This window comes from Taudactylus pleione, unplaced genomic scaffold (assembly GCF_031769625.1).
Source record: "Taudactylus pleione unplaced genomic scaffold, aTauple2 ptg000012l, whole genome shotgun sequence".
Lineage (NCBI taxonomy): Eukaryota > Metazoa > Chordata > Amphibia > Anura > Myobatrachidae > Taudactylus > Taudactylus pleione.
In genome coordinates, this window is record NW_028284415.1 from 12,542,325 (window position 1) to 12,570,198 (window position 27,874).

The 27,874-nt window shown below is 46.9% G+C and overlaps 1 protein-coding gene across 2 annotated transcripts in view; it reads left to right on the forward strand.

Moving 5' to 3' along the window:
• The first annotated feature begins 964 nt into the window (after window positions 1-964).
• TBCD (tubulin folding cofactor D) overlaps window positions 965-27,874 on the forward strand; it is a 376,677-nt gene continuing 349,767 nt past the window's right edge. The window contains exons 1-4 of one of the 2 annotated variants that reach the window (XM_088468636.1): window positions 965-1,230; window positions 3,590-3,800; window positions 11,008-11,058; window positions 21,127-21,224. In XM_088468636.1, coding sequence (XP_088324762.1) covers window positions 3,629-3,800; window positions 11,008-11,058; window positions 21,127-21,224 — 321 coding nt within the window. In that variant the 5' untranslated portion in view covers window positions 965-1,230; window positions 3,590-3,628. Of the gene's footprint in view, window positions 1,231-1,563; window positions 1,618-3,589; window positions 3,801-11,007; window positions 11,059-21,126; window positions 21,225-27,874 lie in introns of those variants that run through there. The other variant, XM_088468637.1, reaches the window with a different exon arrangement.

A 27,874-nucleotide genomic window follows, 5' to 3' on the forward strand; every position in this document is an offset into this window, starting at 1 on the left:
AATGACAAAATCTGGTGCCTGTGCCCGCTTTACTGCCTTATTTATGCCCAAAACCTTACTGTGGCAGTTAAAATACAATTGCAATTTGTGTAAGGGCAGGGCCGCAACTAGGGGGGGGTTGGAGGTGCACGTGCACCGGGTGTGCCGCTGCATCCGGCGCCAGTGTCCTCCAGCCCGGCACCGCAGGGAGACTCCAAGCCGGACGCCCGCTGAGATGTTATTACCAGCGGGCGCCCAGCTCCTTCTCTGCAGCGCCATGCTAGCCGGAGGTTGGAGTTCTGTTCTGAACTCCAGCTTCCGGCTCTCCCCACAGGCACTATGGGAGAGACGTAATGACGTCTCTCCCATAGTTCCGAGGAGCAGCAGGGCGGACCCGACGGCGGCAGTCACAGGAGCGGGGTTTAAGGTAAGTATTGTGTGTGTGTGTGTGTGTGTATGTGGCACTATGGGGGCATTACAGGGGGACTACAGTGGCATTACCAGGGGGCTCTACAGGTGGCATTACTAGGGGGCATTACTATTTGGTCACTACAGGGGCATTACCATATGGGCACTACAGGGGCATTACTATGGTGACATTACCATATGGCCACTAGTACAAGGGCATTACTATAGGTGCACTGCTGAAGGGGGCATTACTATGGGGGCACTGCTGCAGGGGGAATTACCAGGGGGGGGGTGTGGTCACCAAATGACTGTCTTGCCCCGGGTGACAAAAACCCTAAGAAGTGAATAAGAAGATGGATCACGAATAAGAAGCTGGCCGAATAAGAAGTCAACTTCAGCCTTGTATAATAATTTGTGCTCCCTTATTAATAATAAGGATCTGTTCACCATTTAGATTAATAATAATTTGTGCCCTTTCGGCTAATAATAATAATAATAACCTGTTCCCCCTTTAGACTAATGATAAGAGTAGAAAGAAGACGTCATATTCCTGCTGCAAATTGTTAATGGAATGGGGTCCTTTGGTGCTGTACCTAAGGAGTGCAGCAGTTATTAGAATGCAGCAAGCCAGCAATCTGCCAATATAATGTACTGTATCATGAGAGCCAGAGATAATTGCAGAGTGCGCGGCGCGCCTTTCTGTCCCACTCCGGTACCCGTACCCGCCGTTTCTTTTACACAGGCAACGCTGTTGAAAACCGAGTGATCACGTCATTCATTATCCTGAGCGGTGACATCGCCCCTTCTATTCTGTGTGACAGGTCTCTATAGTTCCGGCACCAAGTATGTATATATCTAAATTATGCATCCTCTATGTGTACAGTAGTCCTGTGACTCCTCCGAGTCCTCCCTCTATGTATATAGCAGTGATGTGCATCTTCGTACTGTATGTGTGTATTCTGTATAGCAGTCCTGTGCATCCTCCGCTTTTTATGTGCATAGCAGTCCTGGCCCCCCCATCCTCCTCGTATAAACATAGCAGTGCTGTGCCGCCTCCTCGTGTTTGCATAACTTTTCCATTTTCTATATGTGTATAGTAGCCCTGTGCCATCTTCTCTATTGTGCATAGCAGTCCTGTGCCTCCACCTGTGCATAGCAGTCCTGTGCCTCCACCTGTGCATAGCAGTCCTGTGCCTCCACCTGTGCATAGCAGTCCCGTGCCTCTTCCTCGTGTGTATAGCAGCCCCGTGCCTCCTCTTCATGTGTATAGCAGTCCTGTGCATCCTCCTCATATGTGTATAGCATCCCCGTGCCTCCTCATATGTGTATAGCATCCCCGTGCCTCCTCATATGTGTATAGCAGTCCCGTGCCTCCTCCTCGTATGTGTATAGCAGTGCCGTTCCTCCTCCTCGTATGTGTACAGCAGTCCCGTGCCTCCTCCTCATATGTGCATAGCACTCCTATTCCTCCTCGTATATTTGTATAGGCCTAGCAGTTACGTGCGCCCTCTTCATGTGTATAGCAGCCCAGTGCCTCCTCTTCATGTGTACAGCAGCCCCGTGCCTCCTCCTCGTATGTGTACAGCAGTGCCGTGCCTCCTCGTATGTGTACAGCAGTGCTGTGCCTCCTCCTCGTATGTGTACAGCAGTGCTGTGCCACCTCCTCGTGTGTATAGCACTCCTATTCCTCCTCCTCGTATATGTGTATTGGCCCAGCTGTTCCGTGCCCCCTCTTCATGTGTACAGCAGCCCAGTGCCTCCTCTTCATGTGTACAGCAGCCCAGTGCCTCCCTTTCATGTGTACAGCAGCCCAGTGCCTCCCTTTCATGTGTACAGCAGCCCAGTGCCTCCCCTTCATGTGTACAGCAGCCCCGTGCCTCCTCCTCGTATGTGTACAGCAGCCCTGTGCCTCCTCCTCGTATGTGTACAGCAGTGCTATGCCACCTCCTCGTGTATAGCACTCCTATTCCTCCTCCTCGTATGTGTACAGCAGTGCTATGCCACCTCCTCGTGTATAGCACTCCTATTCCTCCTCCTCGTATGTGTACAGCAGTGCTATGCCACCTCCTCGTGTATAGCACTCCTATTCCTCCTCCTCGTATGTGTGTAGCAGCACAGCATCTCCTCGTATGTGCATAGCTGCACTGCCTCATCTATGTGCATAGCAGTGCTGTGCCACCTCCTCCTCCTCGTGTGTATAGCAGTCCTATTCCTCCTCGTATGTGCATAGCTGCACTGTGCCTCCTCTATGTTCATAGCAGAGTGTACGTCGTCCTTGTATGTGTATCATTATCTTTTAGTTATAAGGAGACATGTCTGTAGTGCTGTACATAGGTAAATACAATGTTATGAAATAACAATATAGTATTAAAAGGTTCAGCCAGTAATAAACAGGAAAAATAATGATACAACTGAGTGACTGCATTTAACAGTATATCTCGGCGATTCTCAAACTTTCTTGAATCACGACGCCCTAGTATCAGAATTATTTTCACAGCATCCCTAGGCCAAAAGCTTCTTGCTGAGAAATGCAGGAAAAGTTATTAAATTAAGTAAATTGTGCATACTTGTTTTCCTTAGGTTCAGTTATGTGGTGGTGGACAGGATTGTGCTTCTGTTTGTTCACGTATTTTCTGAATGGCAGACACCAGCACAGGTTTCGACTATAAATAACTTGATTTGATACTGGAGCACCAACCCGTGGCACCCCAGAGTGCCATGGCACCGAGTTTGGGTACCACTGGTATAACTTAATGACCTAGTGCCCTATGACGGTGGGCAGAAAGGATCAGGATGACTGTGAGTGGGAGAGTACTGAATACAGGGATATTGCTCTTATATGTTAGATTTTTACCATTAAACCTGTTAAATGCCAGCGTCCTCTACTGCTATTATTTATCAGCACATTGTTTTCTCCTGAAACTTTTAGAAGTTAAAAAAAATACATAGTTTTTGGAATATTCTGTTCATACATTTTTACATATTATGTATAAATTGTGCACTCCAGCAGAGGCCATGCAGTCATATACTGTTCACTTAGTCAAATGTAAGACCTTGAAACAGCCTGGTAAGCTTTCCATACATATTATATTAGCATGACCCTAAAAGCCAGCCACCAGTAATGTCTGCTACCAGATATGAATGTACTTTCTAGCCTCTGCTATGTAATATTACAACTATTGTAAATGTTCTCTCTTTCCAGTTTGTGACAAGTGAAATCTCTAGTCTAAGTGCCATCATAATGGCCGCAAATAGTTTGGAGCAAGAGGAAGAGGAGAACCCAGAAGCAGTATCTCGTCATAACGTTTTGGAAACGTTCACTGAGAGCGAAGAGACCCGAGCACTGATTGTCAGCCTGCGTGATGTGTGTGAAGACCTGGTCAGCAGGGAGGTGTGCACACAGAGATTCATAGGTGAGAGAATGCACTGGCTGGCACAGTGGTTATGACAAGATGGGCAACAATTATGGAGCAAAGATCCTTGAAAGGCATATCCCCTAAGAGAAATATAGTAAGTTATAAGCAATAGTTAGGCAATATCGGTTATGACTATTTAGTTGCATTGCTGTTGTGCTTGATCCAGGGAGTTAATCAGGTTGTTATATTGGGGTCACATAGGATTATTTTTCCCAGCAAGGATAATTTAGCTGTTGACTTGCTGGTATTTTTTTATTTTCTTCATCTGGATCAGTAATGCAAGTCCAGGGAAGAATAGGTTAAACATTATTGTGTCATTTTGCTAGTACAATAAGCTTTTCCCCTAAAAATTGTTTATATGAAAAGGGCGATGTAACTTGTATACCATAGTGACAAAATCATACATTTCCTTTTTCTGTACTAAACAATGCATCATATAATCCATCCATTGTGTGCCCATAGTATTATTGGTGTCTACAGTGCTGTAACAGTTCTAATGGTGATCATTGACTCTATCATTGCCTGCACAATTACCACTGTGCCAGGGGATAACTATAGAAAATCTAGCGTATCCTCAGAAACCAATCCCTAACACCTAACCCTCCAATAACCCCACTACTTACCATCGGGATGCCGGCGCTGGAATTTCAACTAATCCCTGAGTGTCCGCCTGAATTCTGTTGTTATTGGGGGTGAAAGATGCAAGCGAGGGTGGTTCAAGTAATAAGGTATCAAGACCTCAGGTGTTTAAAGTTCTCTGTTTCATTCTAATTTCCCACCAAGCCAGTGCAGGTAAGCCACTGCTTCCCCTCACGGCTATTGGACTGCACCTCAATTTGTGAAGGTGTACGGCGATAACGTCATGTCACAGAAAAAAAGTTTGGGTTTGGTACAGTGCATTTGATAATGGTAGGACAGACATTCAAGATGAGCAGCAATCCTGCCGGACATACGCATTTGAGTTGTTTTGAAATTCCTTGAAGGTGGGGACGATGTGTGTTTTCGTGTAATTAATGCTGGCTTTGCCTCAGGTGTCACATAATGCACCCACGTTTCATCGCCTGTAACAATATGCTGCAGGAAATGCACTCCCTCCTCATGATACATTCCCATCCTATTTGTTTGTGAACTTCTGTGAGTTGCTTCGGTGCCCAGCGTAAGCACTTTTTCCTGTACCCCAGTTGCTCAGGAACGATGTTGTGCACAGTAACCACTGAGATGTTCAGCTCATCAGCAATATCACTAACTCAAATGTGTCTGTTATCCTGAATCAGACCTTCAATGCGGCACAAATTGTCATCTGTGGTGGACGTGCTTGGCCGGCCGGATCGCTGCTCATCTTGAAGTCTATTCTGCCGTTATCAAAGGCAGTGCACCAAACCTGTTTCTGTGACATGACCTTATCACCATTCACTTCGACAAGTTGGTGATGAATTTCAGCTGCGGATGTGCCCTTTACACGCAGAAATCTGATCTCACTACACACCTTGGTGTTTGACCATATTTCTGCCAGCCCCGCCATCTTACAACTGATGTTGGGACGGTATGACTGATAGGAGACGCAGTCTAATGGCCGTGAGGGAAAGCAGAGGTCTACCTGCTCTGGCCTGGCGGGAAATTAGCATGAAATAGAGAACATTACACAAGAGGTCTTGTTACCTTACTTATTTTACCACCCTCGTGTATATATTCACATATACAAAGGTATTCAATAGGGTGTTTTAAGTTTAGCACTGTATACTTTTGTGTGAATTTTTTTAGTCATTGGGGGTGAGCTATGTTTAGCAGTGGTTCTCAAGTACCACTAACAAGTCATGTTTTGTGTATTTCTTTAATCATGCTGGGTCAGCAATTGCTTCCACAGATAGAAATCCTCAAAACATGACCTTTTGGGGGAAAATGAGGGTTGAAAACCCTGGTGTATAGTATATTACAGCCTCATCCCTGTGGAATGGCTTAAGCATGCTGGAAGAGAGTTGGTTTGGCTGCCTTATACAGAGAGCTGGTCCCTTTGACATGTCGCATCACTGGCAGCATCCGTCTCAAAAGTTCTAGTGCAAATTGCAGTGTTCTCTCCAGAAATTCCCTTATGCCGGGTAACACCATCAGGCAGCCTGGGGGGAAGCGCGGACCGGGATGAGGGGTGCACAAATGAGTGAAGGAAAATGCAGCATCTGGAGGCTCACAGGATATGATAATCTCTCTATATTTTGGAGGTAGGGTCGGAGAACGGGTTGTTTCAGTACTCGCACTGCTACGGTTTCTCAACGTGACAGAGACTGAGCAATCATACCCTTCCCTTTATACTGGGGAAGGGATCTGCTCTGCCCTCCGCTCTGATGCCGCCAGGAAATGTGATGCGGCCAATAAGTTGTGCTGGGCTGACCGTTCTGTATGAAACGCCGGTGCAGCACTACTTTCAGCCGTGTCCGTGCCGGGCAGCAGCGGAATATTGCTGGTCATACTGCCCCAGAAATAAAGTGTCAGGAGAACACTGAATTGTATACAATGCTAGGACTTTCAGATTTGGTGATGTTCATGACATGATTCCTTTTGTAGTGGACTTGTCTGAGTGCAAAGCATTCTTTGGCCTGCTAGACAAGGTGACTGAGAAAACCAACCAGGGCTCCAGTAGATCCCTCTTCTCACATTCCACACTGGAAATGCTTGCATGTTAACCCAATATACTATATTGCTGTAGCAAGAAAATATTTAATGGCTGGATGTGCTGGTTATTTATTGTCAGTTATTTATAAAGCGCATAAATATTCTACAGCAGGGCTTGACAAATTTTTCTAAAACCTAGGAACCAGACCCCCCCCTTCCCCCGGGGCAGCATTACTGAACACCTATGCCCCGGGCAACCAACCCCCATGGCCACACCACTAACTGGGTACCCCAGGTAAACCTCCCACCCACAGCCACATTACTGAGCAACTAACCCCCCTCTTCAGGCAACCAACCCTCAGAAAGACCACCTATCCGCAGCCAAAAAACCCTGGGCAAGCAAATCCACCGCCGACAGTGGCCGAACTAGAGAGTGGTGGACACAGATGCAAGAATATGCTTTGGGCACCCCTCTGCCGTGCCCCCAGTAGTAGTCCCCCCTCTGCCGTGCCCCCAGTAGTAGTCCCCCCTCTGCCGTGCCCCCAGTAGTAGTCCCCCGCCCTGCCGTGCCCCAGTAGTAGTCCCCACTATGCATTGCCCTTAGTAGCGTCCCCCTATGCAGTGCCCTAGTAACACCCCTCTCTTATACAGTGCCCCAGTAGTGGTCCCCATATACAGGTCCCCCCTGGGTAGTTTCCCAAGTAGCTGTCCCTCCAGTAGTAGCCCCCCCCTATGTAGTGCCCCCAGTAGTAGTCCCCCCTTTGCAGTGACCCCAGTAGTAGTCCCCACCCTGTACAGTGCCCCAGTAGTGGCCCCCCCATACTGTGTCACCAGTAGCGGCCACCCCCACCTAATGCAGTGCCCCCACAGTAGCGGCCACCCAAATATGCGGTGCCCCCACAGTGTCCCCAGTAGTGGCCACCTCCTCTATGTAGTGCCCCTTAAAAAAAAAAAAAAAAAAACAACGCAACAACTGATCCACGCTCCTGCCGATGACCGCCGCTATGCGCTCCTCCAGGCCCGCTCTGTCTGACTCTCATCAGCTGCTGTAACAAACATACAGTGGTGGTCAAAATTGCTGACACTCTTTGAAATTTTAATGTTTTTCAACTTCAAATGCTTATAAAAGCTGTTAGACTTCATGCAATGCAATGATTCATATATCAAATGAAAGGAACTTTTATGCTGAATTCAACCCAATAAACAGAGGTCAAATATTTGCATTCCATGGGGTTATGCAGTGAAAACAACACTTAGGGTGAATATCCCTGTGTCCTATGAGTATCAGCAGCACAGCGACGTGGCATTGAGCCAACCAGTGTTTGGAGCTCTTCCTTCTTTATTATGTGGTGCCATGAGAAAATTATAGCCTCAATTAATTGTCTTATTGGATGGACTCCTCAGAGGTACCAGTTTTTTCAAACTGAACCACAAATGTTCTATGGGGTTCAGGTCTGGGCTGTTTCCTGGCCATCCCAGCACCTGTATGTCATTCTCCGTGAACCACTGTTTGCATATCCATGCATTGTGGCAGGGAGCTGAATCCTGATGGGAAAAAAATGGGGCATAATCTGGACAAAGATCCCTGATGGCGTCAATGTACTTTCTGCTGTTCAGTGTTTCATCTATGACATAAAGGCGGCCTACAGCATCTGCTGTCATACAGGCCTAGATCATAAAACTTGTAGGATTCTTTGTTATCGCTTGAATGCAATCTGGATATACCTCTTCCCCGATGCGACGTCTCCGATATTTTCTCCCATTACTGCCTAATATCGATATTTTAGTTTTGTCACTCCATATCACTTGTTTCCACTGACCATCTGTCCATGCAATGTGTTCTTTTGCCCACTGTATTCATTTCTGCCGCTGCTTTTTGTTCAGCAATGGCTTTTTTCGGGGAATTCTACCTTTTAGGCCAACCTCCGTTAGTCTTCTCCATTCCGTTCTTGCACTGACAAAAACACTATTTGCACTAAGGTCAATGCTAATGGCTGCAGGTGATATCCATCTGTCCCTGACGGAAATTTGTTTTATTCTCCTATCATCAACAGCTTTTTCCGACCATTTCCTTCTTTGTTTTGTATAGATTGTGTTTCCTGATAGCGTAAACAAAACTTTCGTACTCCTGATGTTGTCACATTCCCACCAACTTCTCTCGCAATTGCTGCATACGAAAGACCATTTTCATGTAAAACCACAATCCTGGATCTCTTCCTGGGTGACCAGTCACCACTTTGCCTGGATGACATTGTTGTATTTATTTTTTACACCGTCGTTGGCACTAAACAATACACACAAACATCCAACCATAATTGCACTTCAGTAACCAACTTTATTCTGCAAAATGAAACAGCCAAACTGACCTTTCCCACCTTTGAACATGACCTTGCATCTGCTCATAAACGACAGCTGATTGGTCCTCAGAACGACGATTCCGATTGGCTGGTAGTAGCTGTTACTACAATTCGCTTCTTGAATCTAATGCATCTGTGCTTCTTTGTCTGACTGAAAGTAACATAACTTCCCTTGTAATGCAAATATTTGACCTCTGTTTATTGTGTTGAATTCAGCATTAAATTTCCTTTCATTTGATATATGAATAATTGCACTGCGTGAAGTGAAACAGTTTTTATAAGCATTCAAGTTTAAAAATGTGTCTGCAATTTTGGCCACCACTATACAGCCACCGCTGTTACTCTGTAGTGTGGACCGCGCTCGCGGTCTGCACTACAGGGCCCGGGGGTTGCTGAAAATCTGGTTGCCAGGCAACCAAATCTGGTCGCCATGGCGACCTGGCCCCTGGGTTTTGTCGAGCCCTGTTCTACAGCGTATATAGAGAATATTTTGGCCATTCACATCAGTCCCTACCCTAGTGGAGCTTTACAATCTATATTATCTATCACATATACACACAGACTAGGGATCAGTTTTTGTCAGTAACCAATTAACTTACCAGTATATGTTTGTACTGTGGGAGGAAACCGGAGCACCGAACCCACACAAGCACGGGGAGAATATACAAACTCCACACAGATAGCGTCATGGTGCAAATCAAACCCAAGACCTCAGTGCTGTGAGGCAGTAATGCAAACTATTGCACCATCTGTTACTGCATATGTAGAATTATAGTTACTCTTTAAATATTTTTTCACTAAAAGAAAGTCAACTTTATATATTTTGCTAAAGGATTGGTTGCTGTTGAGTAGATTTATGTTTCTGTAAAGGTTTGGTTACTATTGAGTAGATTTATGTTTCTGTAAAGGTTTGGTTGCTGTTGAGTAGATTTATGTTTCTGTAAAGGTTTGGTTGCTGTTGAGTAGATTTATGTTTCTGTAAAGGTTTGGTTACTATTGAGTAGATTTATGTTTCTGTAAAGGTTTGGTTGCTGTTGAGTAGATTTATGTTTCTGTAAAGGTTTGGTTACTATTGAGTAGATTTATGTTTCTGTAAAGGTTTGGTTACTATTGAGTAGAAATGTTTCCCTTTGTCCATTTTGAAAAAGGCCACATCTGCTAATTTAACATAGGGCCGTATTCAATTAGGTGCGAAAAGTTGCATTTGGCGAAAAGTGTTTGCCGGTGAAAAGTTTTCGGGCATACATGCGTATCGCGCTATTCAACTGCCGGAGTGTTCACATGTGCAAAAACTCCATAGGCAGAAACCATCACAGTTTTCCCCATCTCAGAGACAGGTGATAAAATGTGCAAAATCCTCCTTTTTTTTTTTTTGGGCTTAAAAATTTAGAGACTTGGTTCAGAACCCTTTGGACACCTCCCTAATGACTGGTTCGGTATAAAAAAAAAGTTTAATTTCCCCTAATAATGACGTGTAGTTTTTGGGGTGAGAATTTAAAAAGTGTTGGAAAATGGATTTAAAGTACTGGGACAGGTATTTGGGGGGCTGTATGGTTGGGGCAGGTGTTTTTAGGTTTGCAGGTGGCTGCGACAGGTGTAGTTTTAAAATTTGTAAAACTGCACTTTATAGACACAAAAATATACAGCAATTATTTTTCCAAAAGAAATTGCTTTATATAATGTTTCCACACTTATGCAAATATGCATATAACAACCATTTGACTCAATCTAGGAACCAAAACTACTTTTATTAGGGCTATTTAAATACACTTCTATTTTGATTTCTAGTGTCAGTTAGGCCTTTTATGGGGTACAGACTGATTTCTCCAAAATGTGCTGTACTTTTCGCTTGTTTTGCAATGCGCAGTTTTTGCACGTATGCATTTTCGCGTGTTTTACAATTGGATAGGGCGAAAAGTGGGAGCGTGCACTGAGAGTACGCCAAAAGATTGCATCAAAACTGGCGAATGCGGCCTTACCTTCGAACGCTTATCGACAAACAAGACTTTTTTCGCACCTAATTGAATAGGACTCATAGTGTTGTACCAGTGTATGAATAACCTATGAGGAGTTCTCAATGTACAGATCTAGGGCCAATTGCACAATATATATTTATCACTAAACTGTATACATTTGTTTGTCTTCATATTTACCACCTGAAAAAAATGATTACTTCCTTTTTTTTTTTTTTTGTCAATCAATGTATTGTTTGTTTGCTAATTGTACATGTTTAATTGTAGTTATTATGGATAACTATCAAGAGCAGCCCCATCTCCTGGACTCTCATTTAGGTATGTAAGATAACTGTTGTCAAAACCAGAAAGTAATACTTTGTATATATTGTATATATTGTAAAACAGTTAAAGTTGTGCTGTAATTTTTACAGCTGGTCTAGGACTGATAAGTTGCACAAATACAGTGTGTGTAGCTTTGAAGGACTGTTCTTGATCAATATCTGATTGCAGTTAATTAGGTCTGAATGAGGAACAGTCATGTTAGGGACCAGTAGCCCGATTAGTTTGATGACGAAGGTCATCCAAACTACCTTTTCAAAACCTCTAGTTGTCTCTAAAGTTATCCGATCAGAATCAATTGGCTATAGATCAAGGTTGACAGAAAATACACACGGATGAGAAACTGTTGTAGTGTGGGTGTGGTCATTGACCTACCTTATTTCTGGTATTTCCATAGATCATGCTGATCAATGCTAGGGTCACATACTCTTGAAAATATTTTTTGCATATAGTTTTATTAAAATAACAGACCTACTTACTGACACAATATGTCATTTTAGGGCATGAAATAAGTCTAACACCTCTCGGTGGGGCAGGAGTTCTTTCTCATAAGGTCTTAGGACTACGTAAGGGGAGATATAAGCAGAAGTGCCAAATGTGCTATAACCAGCGCTATTTGGCACTTACATTGAACCTCCGTATGTTTGAAAGCAGATAACGTGGAAAGAAATCACTTCGCTGTACGTTATCTGCAAACATTGATTTTTACGGAAAAATATTCAGATGTAATTAAAATCAATAAGCTCACTTTTGTGGCTTATCTTTTTTTCACATATTGTCAGGATTACCTGCCGGTATGTGAACCAACAAGCGGCGGCTTCTGTGGCGATGTTTGCGAGATCTCACGCATGTGAAATGGAGCCAAGCAGGAGGCAAGATACAACACATGACTACTAGGCGTTAGAACTATAGCGGCACAATAAGTACTACTATAGTACATCTCCCCCCTAAATCCTTTACTAAGACATTAGTAAAACATTATATACAAAACACTAGACAGAGATATATTTTAGTTAGATGAAAATAAGGTCAATGTACAGAAAATGATAATGTCAAATAATCAGAAAACTTGCAAGATTTTCTAAAATACACCATTTTAAAATGTGATCATAAATATAGCCACAGGAGTGCTAATTGTTTTACTGAAGGTGCATACACACCAACGATTATCTGTTAGATTATCTGTCAGATTTTCCCTTGAAAAGTGAATGATTTTTTGAAGTGTGGAGAGATATTTGAAATAAATGTATATCATATACACATGGCTTGGTCAAAATGAACACAATTTAATAGGAACGTATAAAAACATAAATATGAAAGCTAAAATGTGCAATATTGCAATAGGGATTGGCCCCACAACACTATAATGAGTCACTGAGTCCAGTATCAAGTAAATAGCCGGTGCAAGTCCCAGTAAGAGGAGTACATTACTAAGTGGGTACTGTAGCAGGAAGTCCTTGCATATAAAGTAAGTCCTTTAACTTGGATAAGCTGTTGTCATATAGCGGTTGACTCCAAATTCCTGGTCCGGAAAATTGAATAAGTGTCCCCCAAGTGCTCTGGTATGTGGGGGTCCGTATGAAGGCTCAACGCGTTTCCGTGCGGAAGTATCCTGCACCTTCGTCACTTGCTCCTGACGCATGCGGATATTTTTCGCAGTTGCCCGATGTTTTTTTCTACTGCGCATGTGTCTCACTAAACATGTGTTGCTATGGAATTAATTTGGCGTCCGTAGAGAGGATTTGGACACAGAACAATTGACGGGTAGTGAGCGTTTTTGGGGGGTAAAGGGGAGGGGAGCAGAGTCAAAAGTAGGTGTGTCACTACAGTTTCCGGTTTGTGTTGCAGCCAGCAACTGCGCCTTTGTACAGTGGTACTGGCCCCGGTGTCTAAAGGTGCGCATCCACTTCCCGACTGTGAAACGAGTGCACGTTACGATATTGTAATCGTGCAGTCGTTTCACTGTCTATGATGTGCCTACACTGGACGTTCAGTGTAGGCACATCAATCATCCCTGAACATGGGCAACCTGACGTAGTCAGGTTGACCAGCATGTTCAGGCAGTGGTAGATGTCTAAACGACCAGCGGGCGCCGTATCGCTAGTCGTTTTCGACATTTACATAGCTGATTTGCAGACGATTAACAAGCAATTTAACGATGTCGTTATCGTTCATTCGGCCTTTTAATAGCCTAGTGGATACACACCTTAAGTTCCAACTGACATATTGAACAATCTTAAGGTTGCTCAGATGGTGCATCTTTGCACGCAAGCAGCGGATCAGAGATGCAGTTGATGTACGTCAGCATATCTATTTCGCTGAGGTGATTGGATTTGCGTCCACTTCTCAATCAGGTCCTAAGAGAGCTGCTTCATTTGTCCTCAGTATTGACCACAGCTCCGATTTGGTGGAGTTTACTTTACCTTGATAAAATAGGGTGTGTTGCTTACTTGGTGTGTGGTACTGTATGCTCAAATGGTCTATGCCATTCACAAACAGTACACAGGGAGAGGCATTGGCAATTAAGCTGCCTGAATAAAGGAATAAGGACCCGATTCAGACCTGCTTGCTAGCAAGCGATCGCTCGTTGCTGGCGATGTTTTCAAATGTGCGCATGCGTATAGTTCACAGTGCGCGTGCGCAAACTAGTACGAGTGATTGGGATGCGCTCGCTCCCCCTGCAAAAACAGCCCAGTGGAATGAGTGACAGGAGAGGCCGTTTGTGGGTGGTAACAGGGGCAGGGCAGTAGTAACGGGGGAGTGGAGTTGTGGACGCAGGCATGCCTGAGTGTTTAAATGCCATTTCAGAGGCGTGCATAATTAACAGGCAGCGTCATAGTACAAGTCACCTGGTTGAATTATACACTGAAGGGATCGCAGTGCTTGCGAGCAGGTATAGTCAACCTCAAGCGCTGCGAGCACATCCAATGGTGCTCGATGTACCAATGTGTTCATGCACTTCCTGGAGATGACGTGCGGAAGTAGGAGTCTTATGAATGGCTGGTGGGCGTCTACTTACGCAAAGTGATCGCTCGCCAAGACATAGTGGGCGTGCTAATGCTTTGCCGAGCAATCGCCTGCCTTGCTGGGCGTGCGCTGGATTTGCATACGCTGGGAGCGAGCGATCGCATCTAGCGAGCGGCTCTGAATCAGGCCTTAAGTGTTAAAGAACGTGAGAACAGTGCTCCTCAGGTAATTAAATCTCCCTATTTTATTCTGATACAGTGCTCCATGGGTAATTAAATTTCCCTATTTCTTCTTCAGGGTCCATAGGGGGTCCACAGGGTTGACCTTGGGGGTATAGCTGGATCTGGATCCACGGGCACCACGCAGTTAAAGCTTTAGCTCCCAGGATGCAGTGGGTCCATCCTCCTCTATACCCCGCCACCGAGCCACAGGCACCTCAGTTTAAGTTGGTGCCCGGCCGGAGTCGGGTCACCGTTAGCGCAGGGGGGCTGTTTAGCAGCCCCTAAGCTTATTTTATGAGTTTTACATTTTATTTTTACAACTCTTCAGAGCGGCAGCGTCGGACTGTCCATTGGACGTCCAAGCTGCCGCTCCGACACCCTACTGGTGCCGCAACGCCAGTACAGATCTGGGGATCGCGGCGGTACCCCAGAGTCTGTACTAGCCGGGCTCTGGGGGAATCCCATGACTGCTGTCGGAGCGCCGGGGATCAGGTAAGACGTGGCGACCCGCGGCTATATGCAGTCTTCTGCCTCCCGTCTCTAGGGACAGACCGGAGGCACTAGCAGTGGCGGCGGGCTTCCCCTCTCCGGAGGCATACCCCACGTGACCACTAGACCAACAGGGAGTAATTTGCCGGCAGTGGGAACCGTCGTCCCGGGGGTTAAATGCTAGCCAGTGGAGAGAGCCTTCCCTGTCTAGTGGCTCCTCCCATCAGCTCAGCGCGCCTTTCCGCTCTGGTGTCGCTGAGCTGCTTCCTTCGGCCACTCCTCCTTTGAGGTCTCCGGCGGCCATCTTCCCTGGCACATCGCAGATCTCTCGGGCAGCGCGTGGACCGGTCCCTCTGTGTACCTCTCCCCTGCTAGGACAGCGTACACAGCACTATAATTCTTCCAGACACTGAATCTGGGTAGGTTGATTGTAGTGACAAGGTGCAGCGAGTATTAACTTCTGCATTGTATGTGACTTTTGCTAGTGCTGACTGTCTGTGCTTTATTTCAAAATACTGTCAGTCTATACCTATCCCTTTTCTTCTCCTACGGCCCTGGCCGGTGTGTTTGGGAAGGGCTTTTCTTGGATCTCACTTATATAAATTCATGTATTGGTGAGGTCGGTCACATACAGTTGTGTGCTACACGGTACCACATTTGTGGACCTGTGCATTGCATACTTGTGGGTGTGTCAGGAGTGAGCCACTGGACTTCCCAATAGGATGTGTGTGTGTGTAAATAAATTATATATAGTGTGTAGATAGATAGATAGATAGATATATATATATATCTCTATCTATCTATCTCATGTCTGATGAGGAAGTTGAGCGCTCTGCGGATTCCCGCTCTGTTCTCCAGACGCTGCGTCGCAGGGGTAAATAAGGAGGATTTATCACAGGATGGGCTGTGTGTGAGGTGCCATCAGTTACCTGGTTCCTCTAACCCATCAACTACGGGACAGGACCCTACTTGGGCGGTATTTTCTCAGGTGCTGGCCTCCATCGCGAATAGCCTTGCGGTTCCAGCTACTCTCCCCCATATGGGGTTACCCCAACCAGCCATCCTCCCCTCCCAGGGTATGCCATATTTGTTGCCTTCTCCACCTGGGCCTCAGACTGTTAGTCCCTATACGGGGTTACCAGTGTATATACAGTCTCCTCCGGTGACTCAACAGTCTACTTTCCCAGGCGTGTTAACCACCTTGGGTGGATGTGTTCTCTAGTTCAGTCCAGAGTTTGGCGGCTTCTTCAGCTTTTCAATCTATGCTCATAAGTGACAAGCATCAGAAGGTGTCTAAACGCCCTATTATATCATCCCAGTCTGTACAGATGTCAGACTCGAATGATGGGGAATTACCGGAGGACTCTGACTCTGATTCCCCTTTCCGGGAAGTAGAGACTAAGGCCCTCATTCAGAGGCAGTCGGGGGATGCAAGCGGTCGCTCAGATACTGGGTGGCCGCTTGCATCCTGACCACCCGCATCTGTTTTGGTCGTTAGGCTGTGGGTTTACACTAGTGATGTCAGTGGGGCCTCCCCCAAACGGCAGGCGTTCCCATGGGAACGCCTCCGTTTGGGCTGCCACCCCCCCGGCCCGCCTTCCAAACGGGGCGAGCTGTCAATCAACATCGGCGCTGTCGGTCGTAGCGGGTCTCACGCATGCGCACGAAGGAGCCGGCTCCCTTGTGCGCATGCGCACTGGAAAAACATTGAGGTGACCCTAAATCTTCTATTAATGTGCCAGCTTTGGTAAGGGTGGTTTGATCCATTCTTGATATTGAGGATGACGTTCCGGCTCCTAAACCCAAATACCCAAATTTCAAATAGAGGAAAAACTGCCGAAGTCACTTTTGCCTATCTGACCAGCTGACTGACCACATGGCGGAGGCCTGGCAGTCGCCTAGTAAGAGGTTTCAGCCGCAGAAATGTTTAGCGTCTAGTTATACGTTTCCTGCTGGTCATTGCAAAAAGTGGTAAACTCCGCCTGCAGTGGATTCCCATGTTACTCGCTTAATCAAGAGTGCTACCTTACCTATGCCCTCCATTTCATCCCTAAAGGATCCCACGGACAGGAAGGTGGAGACTTGCTTGAAGTCAATCTATTCTCTTTCAAGGGCTGTGGCACGTCCGTCCATTGCCATCTCCTGGGTAGCTAAAGCCATTGAAAGCTGGGCCAATGTACTAGAAGATACTTTTCCTGAGGAAGCTCCTGAAGTTCAGACAGCTTTAGTTGGACAAATGAGAGATGCCGCTTCATATATTGGTGAGGCGGCTTTGGATGCCAGGCTTCTGACATCCAGAGTCTCGGCCGCAGCGGTGTCTGCTCGCCGTTCTTTGTGGTTGCATTCATGGAGGGCGGATGCGGACTCCCAAGAAGGGGGCCTGGAGACCTTACCCTGTAATGGAGAGATAATGTTTGGCCCAGACCTGGACAAAATTGTAGATACCCTGGCAAAGTCTAAGTCAGCTTTTCTACCATTTTCTACCTTCTAAGGCTAGGACCTCTGCTTTTCGGTCCTTTTGAACTCAGGGGAAGTCCAAAGGTCAGTCCTTCTCGAGGCAGTCGGTAACCAAGGCTTCCCCTAAACCAATGAAGCAGGCCTGGAGCACTAGATGCCCTGCTTCCAAACAAGAGGATAAACCTCCAGCGTGATGGGACGGGCCTCCCTCTGGGGGATCCCAGAGTGGGAGGCTGACTTCTTCAATTCGCCCACTGCTGGTGCACTACCACCACGGATGCTTAGGTAAGAGAAGTGGTCTCTCAGGGGTACGCCCTTTCCTTTCATCACAGATCTCCCCACCAGTTTTTCTGCACAAGTCCTTCTCAGGACAAGACCAAGCCCTTGCAGATTCAGGGAGCCATAGAGTCCTTGCTGAAAGCAGGGGTCATTGTTCCCATTCCGCCTTCTCAACGCGGGACGGGTTACTATTCTACTCTGTTTCTGGTTCAGAAACCCAATGGGTCTCTTCGGCCTATACTCAACCTAAAGTCGCTGAACAAGTTCCTCAGAGTGCCCAAATTCAGGATGGAAAATTTACATTCCATCATTGTGGCTATGGAACCGGGGGCTTACATGGTCTCCCTGGACATCCAGGACGCTTACCTCCATGTTCACACTAGCTGTTTCTGAGGTTTGCTTATATGTCAGCACCACTTCCAATTTCAAGCTCTGCCCTTTGACCTCTCCACGGCTCCAAGGGTATTCATCAAAATGATGGCTGTCATTGCTGCCCATCTACGGAGCCAGGGTATACGGCTTCTGCCGTATCTCGACGAACTCCTATTGCTGGCAAGCTCTCCGGAGGTACTTCTACAGCATCTGCACCTGACGATAGCTTGTCTGCAAGTGCACGGGTGGCGATAAACTGGAAAAAAGTCCTCCCTGCTTCCGTCACAACGGATGGTTCATTTGGGAGCCCTTCTGGATTCTCTTCAGCAAAGGATCTTTCTAACTCCAGAAAAGATTTCCTCCCTACAACTACGAGTGCGCATTTGCCTGAGGAGTTCCCAGGTGTCTGTTCACTTGGCAATGAGGGTTCTGGGGTCCATGGTGTCGGCGTTTGACATGGTGGAGTGTGCCCAGTTCCATTCCAGGCCCCTACAGGGACTGATTCTCTCCAAATGGAACGGGTTACCACACCGGATCCGGATTCAGATGCTGGTGTTGTCCCCGGGGGTACGCCTGTCTCTTGCTGGGTGGCTTCAGACATCTCATCTCACCAAGGGTCGCCCCTTTTGGATCCTGGACTGGGTTCTGCTCACGACAGATGCCAGTCTCCGGGGTTGGGGTGCAGTGACAGGTCAACTTTCACTTCAGGGCCATTGGACTGCAGAAGAAGCAGTTCTCCCAATCAACATCGGTTGTCCGGTCACGCTCTTCGAGGAAGGGCCGTACAAGTTCAGTCCGACAACGCCACCATGGTGGCGTACATCAACCATCAAGGGGGGACTCGCAGTTGAGTAGTCAAGTCAGAGGTGTCACGCATCCTGTCTTGGGCGGAGTTCCACTTTCGGGGCCATCTTGGCAGTCTTCATTCCAGGAGTCCTCAATTGGGAGGTGGACTTCCTCAGCCGTCATGACGTGCATCCCTGGTGAATGGTCGCTTCACCCAGAGGTGTTTCAACTACTCATGGACAATTGGAGGCTGCCGGAGGTGGACGTCATGGCCTCCCGTCACAATCACAAGTTGCCCATGTACGGGTCCAGGACAAGAGATGCTGACGCAAGCCTGGTGGACGCGCTGTCGGTGAAATGGACCTTTCAGTTGGTGTATCTTTTCCCTCCGATATGCCTATTTCCTCGGGTTCTTTGGAAATTCAAACAGGACGGCTGCACGCTTCTGTTGGTGGCTCTAGCTTAGCCCAGACTTCCTTGGTACTCCAATCTTCGGAGCCTCTTCAACGTCGGGACCTGTTGTCTCAGGGTTCCTGCCTTTACTCGGATCTGGGTCGTCTGTCTTTGACGGCGTGGCTCTTGAGAGAGACATCCGTCTTAAGGTCCAAGGGGTTTCCAGCTCTGTCATCAGCACGATGCTACAGGCGTGCAAGCCTGCTTCCGCCAGGTTTTACCACAGAGTGCGACATTCTTATTTTCAGTGGTGTGAGTCCAGAAACTACGATCCTCAGGTGTTTCGGGTTTCTAGGATTTTGGCGTTCCTTCAGTCTGGTTTGGACCTAGGCTTACGCCTTGCTTCTTTGAAAGTTCATGTGTCTGCACTGTCTGTGTGGTTCCAGCGAAGGATAGCTCCACTACCGGATGTTCACACCTTTTTCCAGGCTGTTCTCAGATTTCAGCCTCCCTTTGTTCCCCCTGTGGCTGAGGTAGACACAAAACCTCCAAATGTCATATATGAATAAAGTACTTGCGTTCTGTGCGCACCCTCCGGCTATAAATATCAATCAATCAGAGAATGTTCCAAAAATAAGGAAATGTTTCTTCTCGCTTTTCCACTTCTAATCCAAGGATTCTCCAGATGATAAAGAATTTTATATTCTAGGGTAATTTCTCCTCCATAAGGGTAAGCAAGGACTCTATGGCTCCCTGAATCTGCAAGTCTTGTCCTGAGAAGGACTAATTTTCTCCTGGCAATTGCTTCGGCCAGGAGGGTGTCAGAATTGGGGGCGCTTTTCTGTCGTCCTCCTTTCTGATATTTCACCAGGACAGGGCGGTGCTTCACACTCGTCCGGGTTTCTTCCTAAGGTGGTTTCTAAATTCCACATTAATCAGGAAATTGTTGTGCCGGCCTTTCAGTCACCTGATCTTTTGGCTGGTGGGGCCTCCTTGGATGTGGTCTGGACTCTCCGCATTTATGTGGATCGAACTAGTTCCATTCAGAAGTCGGATTCCTTATTCGTCCTCTTTAGATTTCACAGGAGGGGTTGGCCTGACAACAAACAAACTGTGGCTAGATGACTTCGGTTGGCTATTTCTGAGGCTTATACACGGGAGGGCTTGCCTGTTCCATCCTCTATAGGCCCCTCGTGGGCAGCTGGCCGTGGCGCCTCGGCTGTGCAGCTGTGTAAGGCGGCCATGTGGTCTTCCATCCAGACCTTTCTGAGATTTTATGCTTTTGACCCCTTCGCCTCTCAGGATGCTTCCTTCGGGCGCCGGATTCTCCTTTTCAGCACAGGAGCGTCCCCGCCCTTAGTTGGACTGCTTTGGGACATCCCCAAGGTCAACCCTGTGGACCTCCTATGGACCCTGAAGAAGAAAATGAGAGATATGGTAAGAACTTACCTTTGTTATCTCTTTCTTCGAAGTTCATAGGTTCCACAGGGCGCCCGCCCTGATGCACCTAGCTTCATATGGGCTGTGTGGCTGGTCACCGGTTTTCCGTCTCCCTTTCTGTGAGTATGGTTCTTGTGTGTTCCAGCCTTCCTTCTCTCTGTTTTTCCTCCTCCGGCCTTGGTTACTTACCAACTGATGTGCCTGTGGCTAGGGGGCGGGGTATAGAGGAGGATGGACCCAGTGCATCCTGGGAGCTAAAGCTTTTAACTGCGTGGTGCCCGTGGATCCAGATCCAGCTATACCCCGAAGGTCAACCCTGTGGACCCTATGGACTTCGAAGAAAGAGAGATAACAAAAGTAAGTTCTTACCATATCTCTCATTTTTATTCTGATACAATGCTCCTTGGGTAATTAAATCTCACTTTTATTCTGATACTCACTGTTAGGTTTTGATTTAAATTAATCTTTTCTTTGGATTAGAGCATTCAATTAGTAGCACAAACAAATATTTATGCTTCTCTGATAAAGCACAATGTAGGGAAAAAATCGTATATACACCCCCAGCAACTAGAAGTGTTCATATCTATTGGTGCCAGTAGTGTAGGGCAGACTGACTGTAATAGATTTATGTATGGATCTGAATCCTTTTTCCTTTTTGCAGAGTGGTTGTTGGATTTGTTACTGGAAATTGTTCGAGACAAAACCTCTTCACCTGTTCTTCTTCACCTGGCTTTTAAATTCGTCTATATCATTTCTAAGGTAATTTTGTATTCTGTTGTTACTGACTTTACCATTGTGAATAGCTTAATATGAGACAGAGACCTATGGAATGAAAACTGATTTGGAAATACTGGAATATTTCCAATTTTTTAATAATTCATTATGGCTTTTCTTTCCACATACTCAGGTAGGCTGGTTGCCCACAAAGCATAAAAGGAGCATCCCTATACCTGAAATGTATCTTGCATGTTTTATGATTAATTTATATATTATTTAATTGTCCCTTTCTTGCTAGATTCAATTACAACATTTTATCATAGGGCTCGATTCAATTCAGCATGATGCTGAATAGCCCTGTGAGGGAGCTCCCAGAGCTATTCATTTCAGCGCGCTGTTTGGTCTGACTGTTGCCAGTTAAGTCGAAGAATGCCGATTCTCGCGACTTAACCTGGGTGTTTAGTCACGAGTACCGGCATTTTTCGACTAAAGTGCCGGCCACAAGGTTGTGAGCACCGCACTAAGCAGGAAAACAGCCTCATGGCCGGCACTTTTGTCGGATTTCTCACACCCTCAGGCGGTGTGAGAAGATAATCCTTTAGTCAGACCAAATAGTGTTAGTAATAAGAGTGTTAGTATCATTTGTACCTGATACAATGTTTCAATAAGCTGTGTATCAAGTTAAAAATCAAGATGTGTAGCGCAATACCTGCAATAAAAAATGTTAATACGATGGTTATAACTCTTTTGCCGATTTGGGCAGTTTAAAAGTCATTTGTGAGGGTTCCGATGTAATGCCAGTGGTGAGCCTCTCCGGTGCGGCAGGGACTCTGATCTACCTCTCCCTGTTTCTGCCTACCTTTCAGTGGTTCAGCGCACCTCTCCGGCTGGTTCCCTTCTGTGTGAGCCTTTCTCCTTTGCTGAGATCACGATAGCCGCTGAGATGTTTATGCTGCGGTATACGTGTGGCTGATGCGTGTGTCTAACCAACGCGATTCAGGCTGTATGCCCTTTTTCAAGGATGGAAGTACTTAGTGTTTATTTCCTTTATATAGGTTTGAAACTTTAATTGTTTATTTAAAAACGGGAAGTGATGTAACTTCCTTTTTAAAAAGTGGTGGTAACCACATGTCAGTCTTTTGGTACCATTTTCATATATAGGAATAGAAAATAGCTGAAAATCATTTAATATTTTAATAAAAGATTATTTAGGTATTGCGCTATAAAACTTGGGATGTTTTAAGATAATTGACTCCAGTCTAAAAATTATAAAGAATGACTTAACTAATAGGAATGCATTAATTTCTATGTCTATGTTTAACGCTTTTGGGTGTAGGGTTTGCATGTTAAAAATCCACTCAGTTTCCTTTCTTTTTACGGTTTCTACTATGTTTCCACCTCTCCAGTTACTTGTGATTTTTTTGTATTCCTACAAAGTTAATTTCTTTTGTTTTTTTTTCATGTCATTCTGAAAAGTGTTTTGATACACTGTGTCTGTAGTCCTCTTTTTATGTTGAATATGTGCTCTGTAATTCTTGTTTTGAGTTTTTATGTGCTCTGTAATTCAAATAGTGTGCTGAATTGAATAGCTCTGGGAGCTCCCTCCCGGGGCTATTTAGCATCGTGCTGAATTGAATCGAGCCCATAATTTGTTGAAAGCTGAATTGAATCAAACCCATAATTTGTTGAAAAATTCAAGTAGTGCCCGAAAGACAATTTTCCGTTCTGTTTATATTAAATACTATATTACTGTAATTTTGCCATCTCTGCTTAGATTAATAGTGGCTGGTAGTTCAATTTATCTGTTAGTCCAGGTCAGATGGGTCCGTCTTGTTGCCTCTTGGAGTGGGGTAAATTTCCAAGGGGCACAGACAGAATGGGGGGAGGGGGGGGGGGTGAGCTCCAATAATTTCAGCCATGAACGACTTTTTATTCATAGACAATCTTTCTACTTCAGGGTCCATAGGGGGTCCACAGGGTTGACCTTGGGGTATAGGTTGGGAACCAAATCCGGGCACCACGCAGTTAAAGCTTTTAGCTCCCAGGATGCACTGGGTCCACTCTCCCTATAACCCCACCCCCAAGCCAGAGGCACCTCAGTTTCAGTTGGTGCCCGGCCGGAGTCGGGTCACCGTTAGCGCAGGGGGAGCTGATTAGCAGCCCCTAAGCTTATTTTATTTTTTTAGGGACAAAGTTTTTTCCATGGACTTTGGACTCTTCAGAGCGGCAGCGTCGGACTGTCCATAGGACGTCTAAGCTGCCGCTCCGTCACCCCGCTGGCGCTGAGACGCCAGTACAGATCTGGGGATCTCAGCGGGACCCCAGAGTTTGTACTAGCCGGACTCTGTGGGCGCCCAGGACTGCTGCCGGATCCACGGGGAGCAGGTAAGGTCACGGATCACCGCTTGCGGTGATCCGCGCATTTCAAATGCAGTCCTGTGCCTCCGGTCTCAGGGGACAGACCGGAGGCGCCGGCAGTGGCGGCGGGCCCCCCATACCCCGTGTGTCCACTAGACCACCAGGGACTTAACGATCGGTGCAGGGAGCCGGCGTCCCGGGGGTTAATAGCCGGCCAGGGGAGGCAGCCTTCCCTGTTACAGCGGCTCCTCCCCTCAGCTCAGCGCGCCTTTCAGTATCCATAGTCTGGCGTCGCTGAGCTGCTTCTTCCGCGGGCCACGCTTCCTCTGAGGTCTCCAGCGGCCCTTTTATCTCTGTGGTGCAGCAGAAATCTCTCAGGATGGCAGTTGGTCCAGTCCCCCTGCGTACCTCACCATCAGGTCAGTGTACACAGCGCTGTAGCCTTCCCAGATACTGAATCTGGGCAGTTGAATGCAGTGTAATAGTGCAGTATATTATATGACATGTTTATGTATATATGTATATATCTGCATTGTATGTGACTTATGCTAGTGCTGACTGTCTGTACTTTATTCTCTCACCTGTCAGTGTATATCTATCCCTTTTCTTTATCTGCCCTAATACAGCTGTACTTAGGGTGGTTCTGAGACCTCACATTTATATACTTGTTAATATTTGTGTGGTTTGTCACATACTGTTGCGTGCTGCACGTTGCCATATTTTAGATGGAACTGTGTGTTGCATACGCTGAAAATGGGTCCCTGCAGCTAATTTTTGGCATCAGTCAGGACCAGTATAGCGCTGCTTGATATTTCCGCCAAGATTGGTCAGATATGTCTGACCAGGAGATAGAGCGTTATACTGCACCCATTTTTACTATCCTGCAAGTCATGTGCTGCAGGTGTTAGTGCGGAGGATTTGACTCATAAAGGGTTCTGTATGTGGCGTCATCTGGTGCTGGCCTCTTTCACGACCCCCTTGGGCGGTTTGTTTTCTCGGGATCCTCTCAATTGCGGATCGCCGGGCGGGCCCCATTGTTGTACCTCACTTGGGGTTACTTCACCATACTGCCCTTTTCATCTCAGGGTATCTCGCAGCTTCTTGCACTCTTCCCCTGTGACACAGACTACCGCTCCCTGCAGGGGTTTTTCGCAGTTTATGAATTCCCCCTGGTGCCACAATAGTCTGTCATTCCCCTTGCAGGGATTACCACAACAGCCACCCTGGGTGGATGTCGTTTTCTACGAAACGCTAATTGGCGTGGTTGACGCCCTGTGGTTACTTCCCAGTTGGCTCTGCCGTGAACTGGATACTGTTTGGGGCTCTTTCCCTCTTACACGGGGGGAAGCCTATTTCAGGTATTATTATCCCTGCTTTAGGGCTGGTAGCAGGTCCATTCTGGTTAGAGTGAATGTTGACCTGCACCTGTATCATACACCCTCAGTATTGCGTGCCTTCGGGTTCCCTGTTGCTGACTAGCGGGTGGATCGCATAGCGGGACTCTGGCTGTTGCCAGATAGGAGGTGTTACAACAGTGTTTGGCCTCCTGTCCCAAATTCCCTGAGGGTCATCACGAGCCCCTCCTGGGGTGGATGGGCGTGTTACTCGTCTGATTACAGACGTTACTACGCCTCCCATTCCTGCGTGGTCGGATTCTTCGGATCCGTAGGTGGTAACTCTGCCTGAAATCAGTATACTTGCTTTCAGGAGTTGTTACCCATCCTACCATGGCTATAGCATGGTTGGTTAATACTATTGCATATTGGGTTGATGCATTTGTAACGTTTTTTCCCCTCCAACACGTCGGGGGTTCAAATGTATTTGGTCGCTCACGTAATATATGCAGTTGTCATAGGTGGAAATGCCTATATTGGATACCAGTCTCCTAACTTTCAGAGTTCCGGCTGCGACTGTATCCTCCGTAATACCCTATGGCTGCGCTCTGGGAATGCAGAGGTGCAGATACCATCTTTAGGGTTGATATTGTTTGGTCCTGACCTTGACAAGATTGTAGTAACATTGGCAGTATTACTAACGACAAGTTTACCGCTTTCAGCTATGCCCACTACAAGGCCTCAGACTAAGTCTGTTAAGTCTTTTTTGTCCTCTGGGTCAGCCTAAAGGTCTGTTTCTTCGTAGACTGTCGGCATCTACAAGGGCCGACATATCCAGTACCGAGCAGGCCTGGACTGCCAGCCGATCCTGCTTCTGAACCTACGGATATCTCTTCAGCCTGACGGGACAGGCCTACAACTGGGAGATACCGATTTTCTCAGTTCGCCCGGTACTAGTGTCAAGTTGCCGCGGCTACGTGGGTAGGAGGGTACGCCCTCTTTGCTCAGGCGGCCTCTTTACAAGGGCCTTACAGATCCAGAAAGCTATGCAGTTGTTGCGGTAAGCGGAGCTAATTAGGCCATCCCCACTATCTCAGTGAGGGACTGGTTGTTCTGCTTTCTTTCTGGTGCGGTGGCTGAATGGTCCTCTTTGGCCTATTCTCTGTCTCAATTCCCTGAACCAGTTCCTAAAGCTACCTGGGCTCAGGAGGAAATCCCTATGCTCCATCATACGATGTTTGGAACCTGGGGACTTTATGGTATCACTGGATATACAGGACGCGTGCCTACGGGTACTTACAGAGACCTTTCCTCAGCATGGGCTGAGGTTTGCTGTATCACAGCAACACTTACAATTTTTCGGGCTCTGCCTGTTGGGACTGTCCTCAGCCCCACAGGGGTTTACCAGCGTTTTGGATTTTCTGACAGTTCTTCTGTTCAGTATATCCCAATGCTCCTGTACCTGGACGGCCTCCTGCTCTTAGCGGGATCACCGGGGTACTTTACGGCCAGGTCAGGATGACTGTGGCTTCTTCAGGGTGCAGACGTTTAATCAACGGGGAAAAAGTCCTCCCTGCATCCCTCTCTGGGTATTCTTCATCTAGGATCCCTGCTGGATTCTCAGAATCTGAGAATTCTTCTGGCGTAAGACGGAATCTCCACTCTTCCATTAGGAGTACATGGTTGTCTGCGCAGTCGACAGATGTCTTTACACTCTGGGATGCATGGTGGAATGGGCTCAGTTCCATTCCAGGCCTTTCCATAATTGGCTCATCTCCAGATGGAACGAGTTTTTTCTGTCGGATAACTGTTCAAACGATGATGCTCTCTCCGGAGGCAAGTCGGTCCCTGTCCGGGTGGCTATGGCCATCTCGTCCAGGGTTTTCTTTGCTATGGACAGTGTCTGGATCGAATCCTTTTCAGTGCAGTTGGACGTCTGTCGATTCCACCCTGTCAATTAACTTACTCTGGCATAACTCTTGTTTCCCGGTGAACCTGAAAAGGTTCAGTCCGACAGGGTCAGGACAGTGGCTTCCTTTTTAGCAACACTGTTCGTTGGGTGGCAATGACAGGTATGTCACATATTCGGACATAGTCCGAGGGTCTCCTCCCGACCATCTCGGCAGCGTTCATTTCAGGAGCTCTCCATTGGGAAGCGGGAGTCCTCAGCCGTCACGACGTGCATCCCGGGGACTAGTCTCTTCCCCAAGAGAGGTTTCATCTCCTGGTGAGCAGGGGGGGCCCCCCTGAGGTGACCCTCATGGCCTTCTGACTTTATCACACTATGGTGTTACAGTCCAGCTCTGGGGATTCTGAAGCAACCTTCAGCGACTCTTTGTCGGTGAAGTGGTCCTTCCACTTTGTGTACCTGTGTTCTCCGGTCTCCCTTCTTCCTCGAGGTCTTTGGAAGTGTTTTCAATCGAGACGGAGATGCTTTCCTGCTGGTGGCTCCTGATTGCCCCAGATGTCAGGGGTACTTGGATCTTCGGAGTCTCTACATCGATACTCCATCCCTGATGCTTCACTGCCCGGACCTGTTGTCTCAGGGTCCTTGGTTTTGCCTTGGACCTGGGTCGTTTGTCTTTGACTGTGTCCTTACAGTGGTCTTACGGCTTCCCTGGCTTTGTCATCGTTGGAATGATTAGAGCACATGGATCAGCTTTTGCTGGGACCTACCACAAACTGTGGCAGCCATAAATCTTATGGTATTGTACCTGTCGATACAATCCTCCGGTGTCCAGGATTTCCAGATATTCTGGCATTCCTTCCGGCTGGCTTGGGTTTCACACTTGGCCTGGTCTTCCTGACAGTGCGGATCTCTACACTGTCAGTATGGTTAAGATATGGAATTGCTCCACTCTGGTATCCAGTTCATCCTTTGGAGTGTTTTCTTGATTATGCCTCCATTTGTCCTCCCTAGGGACTCCTTGGGAGTAAGTAGTGGTTCTTCGTTACCCCCGGGGACAGTCAATGGAACCGCTGGTTGTGATAGCCATTACA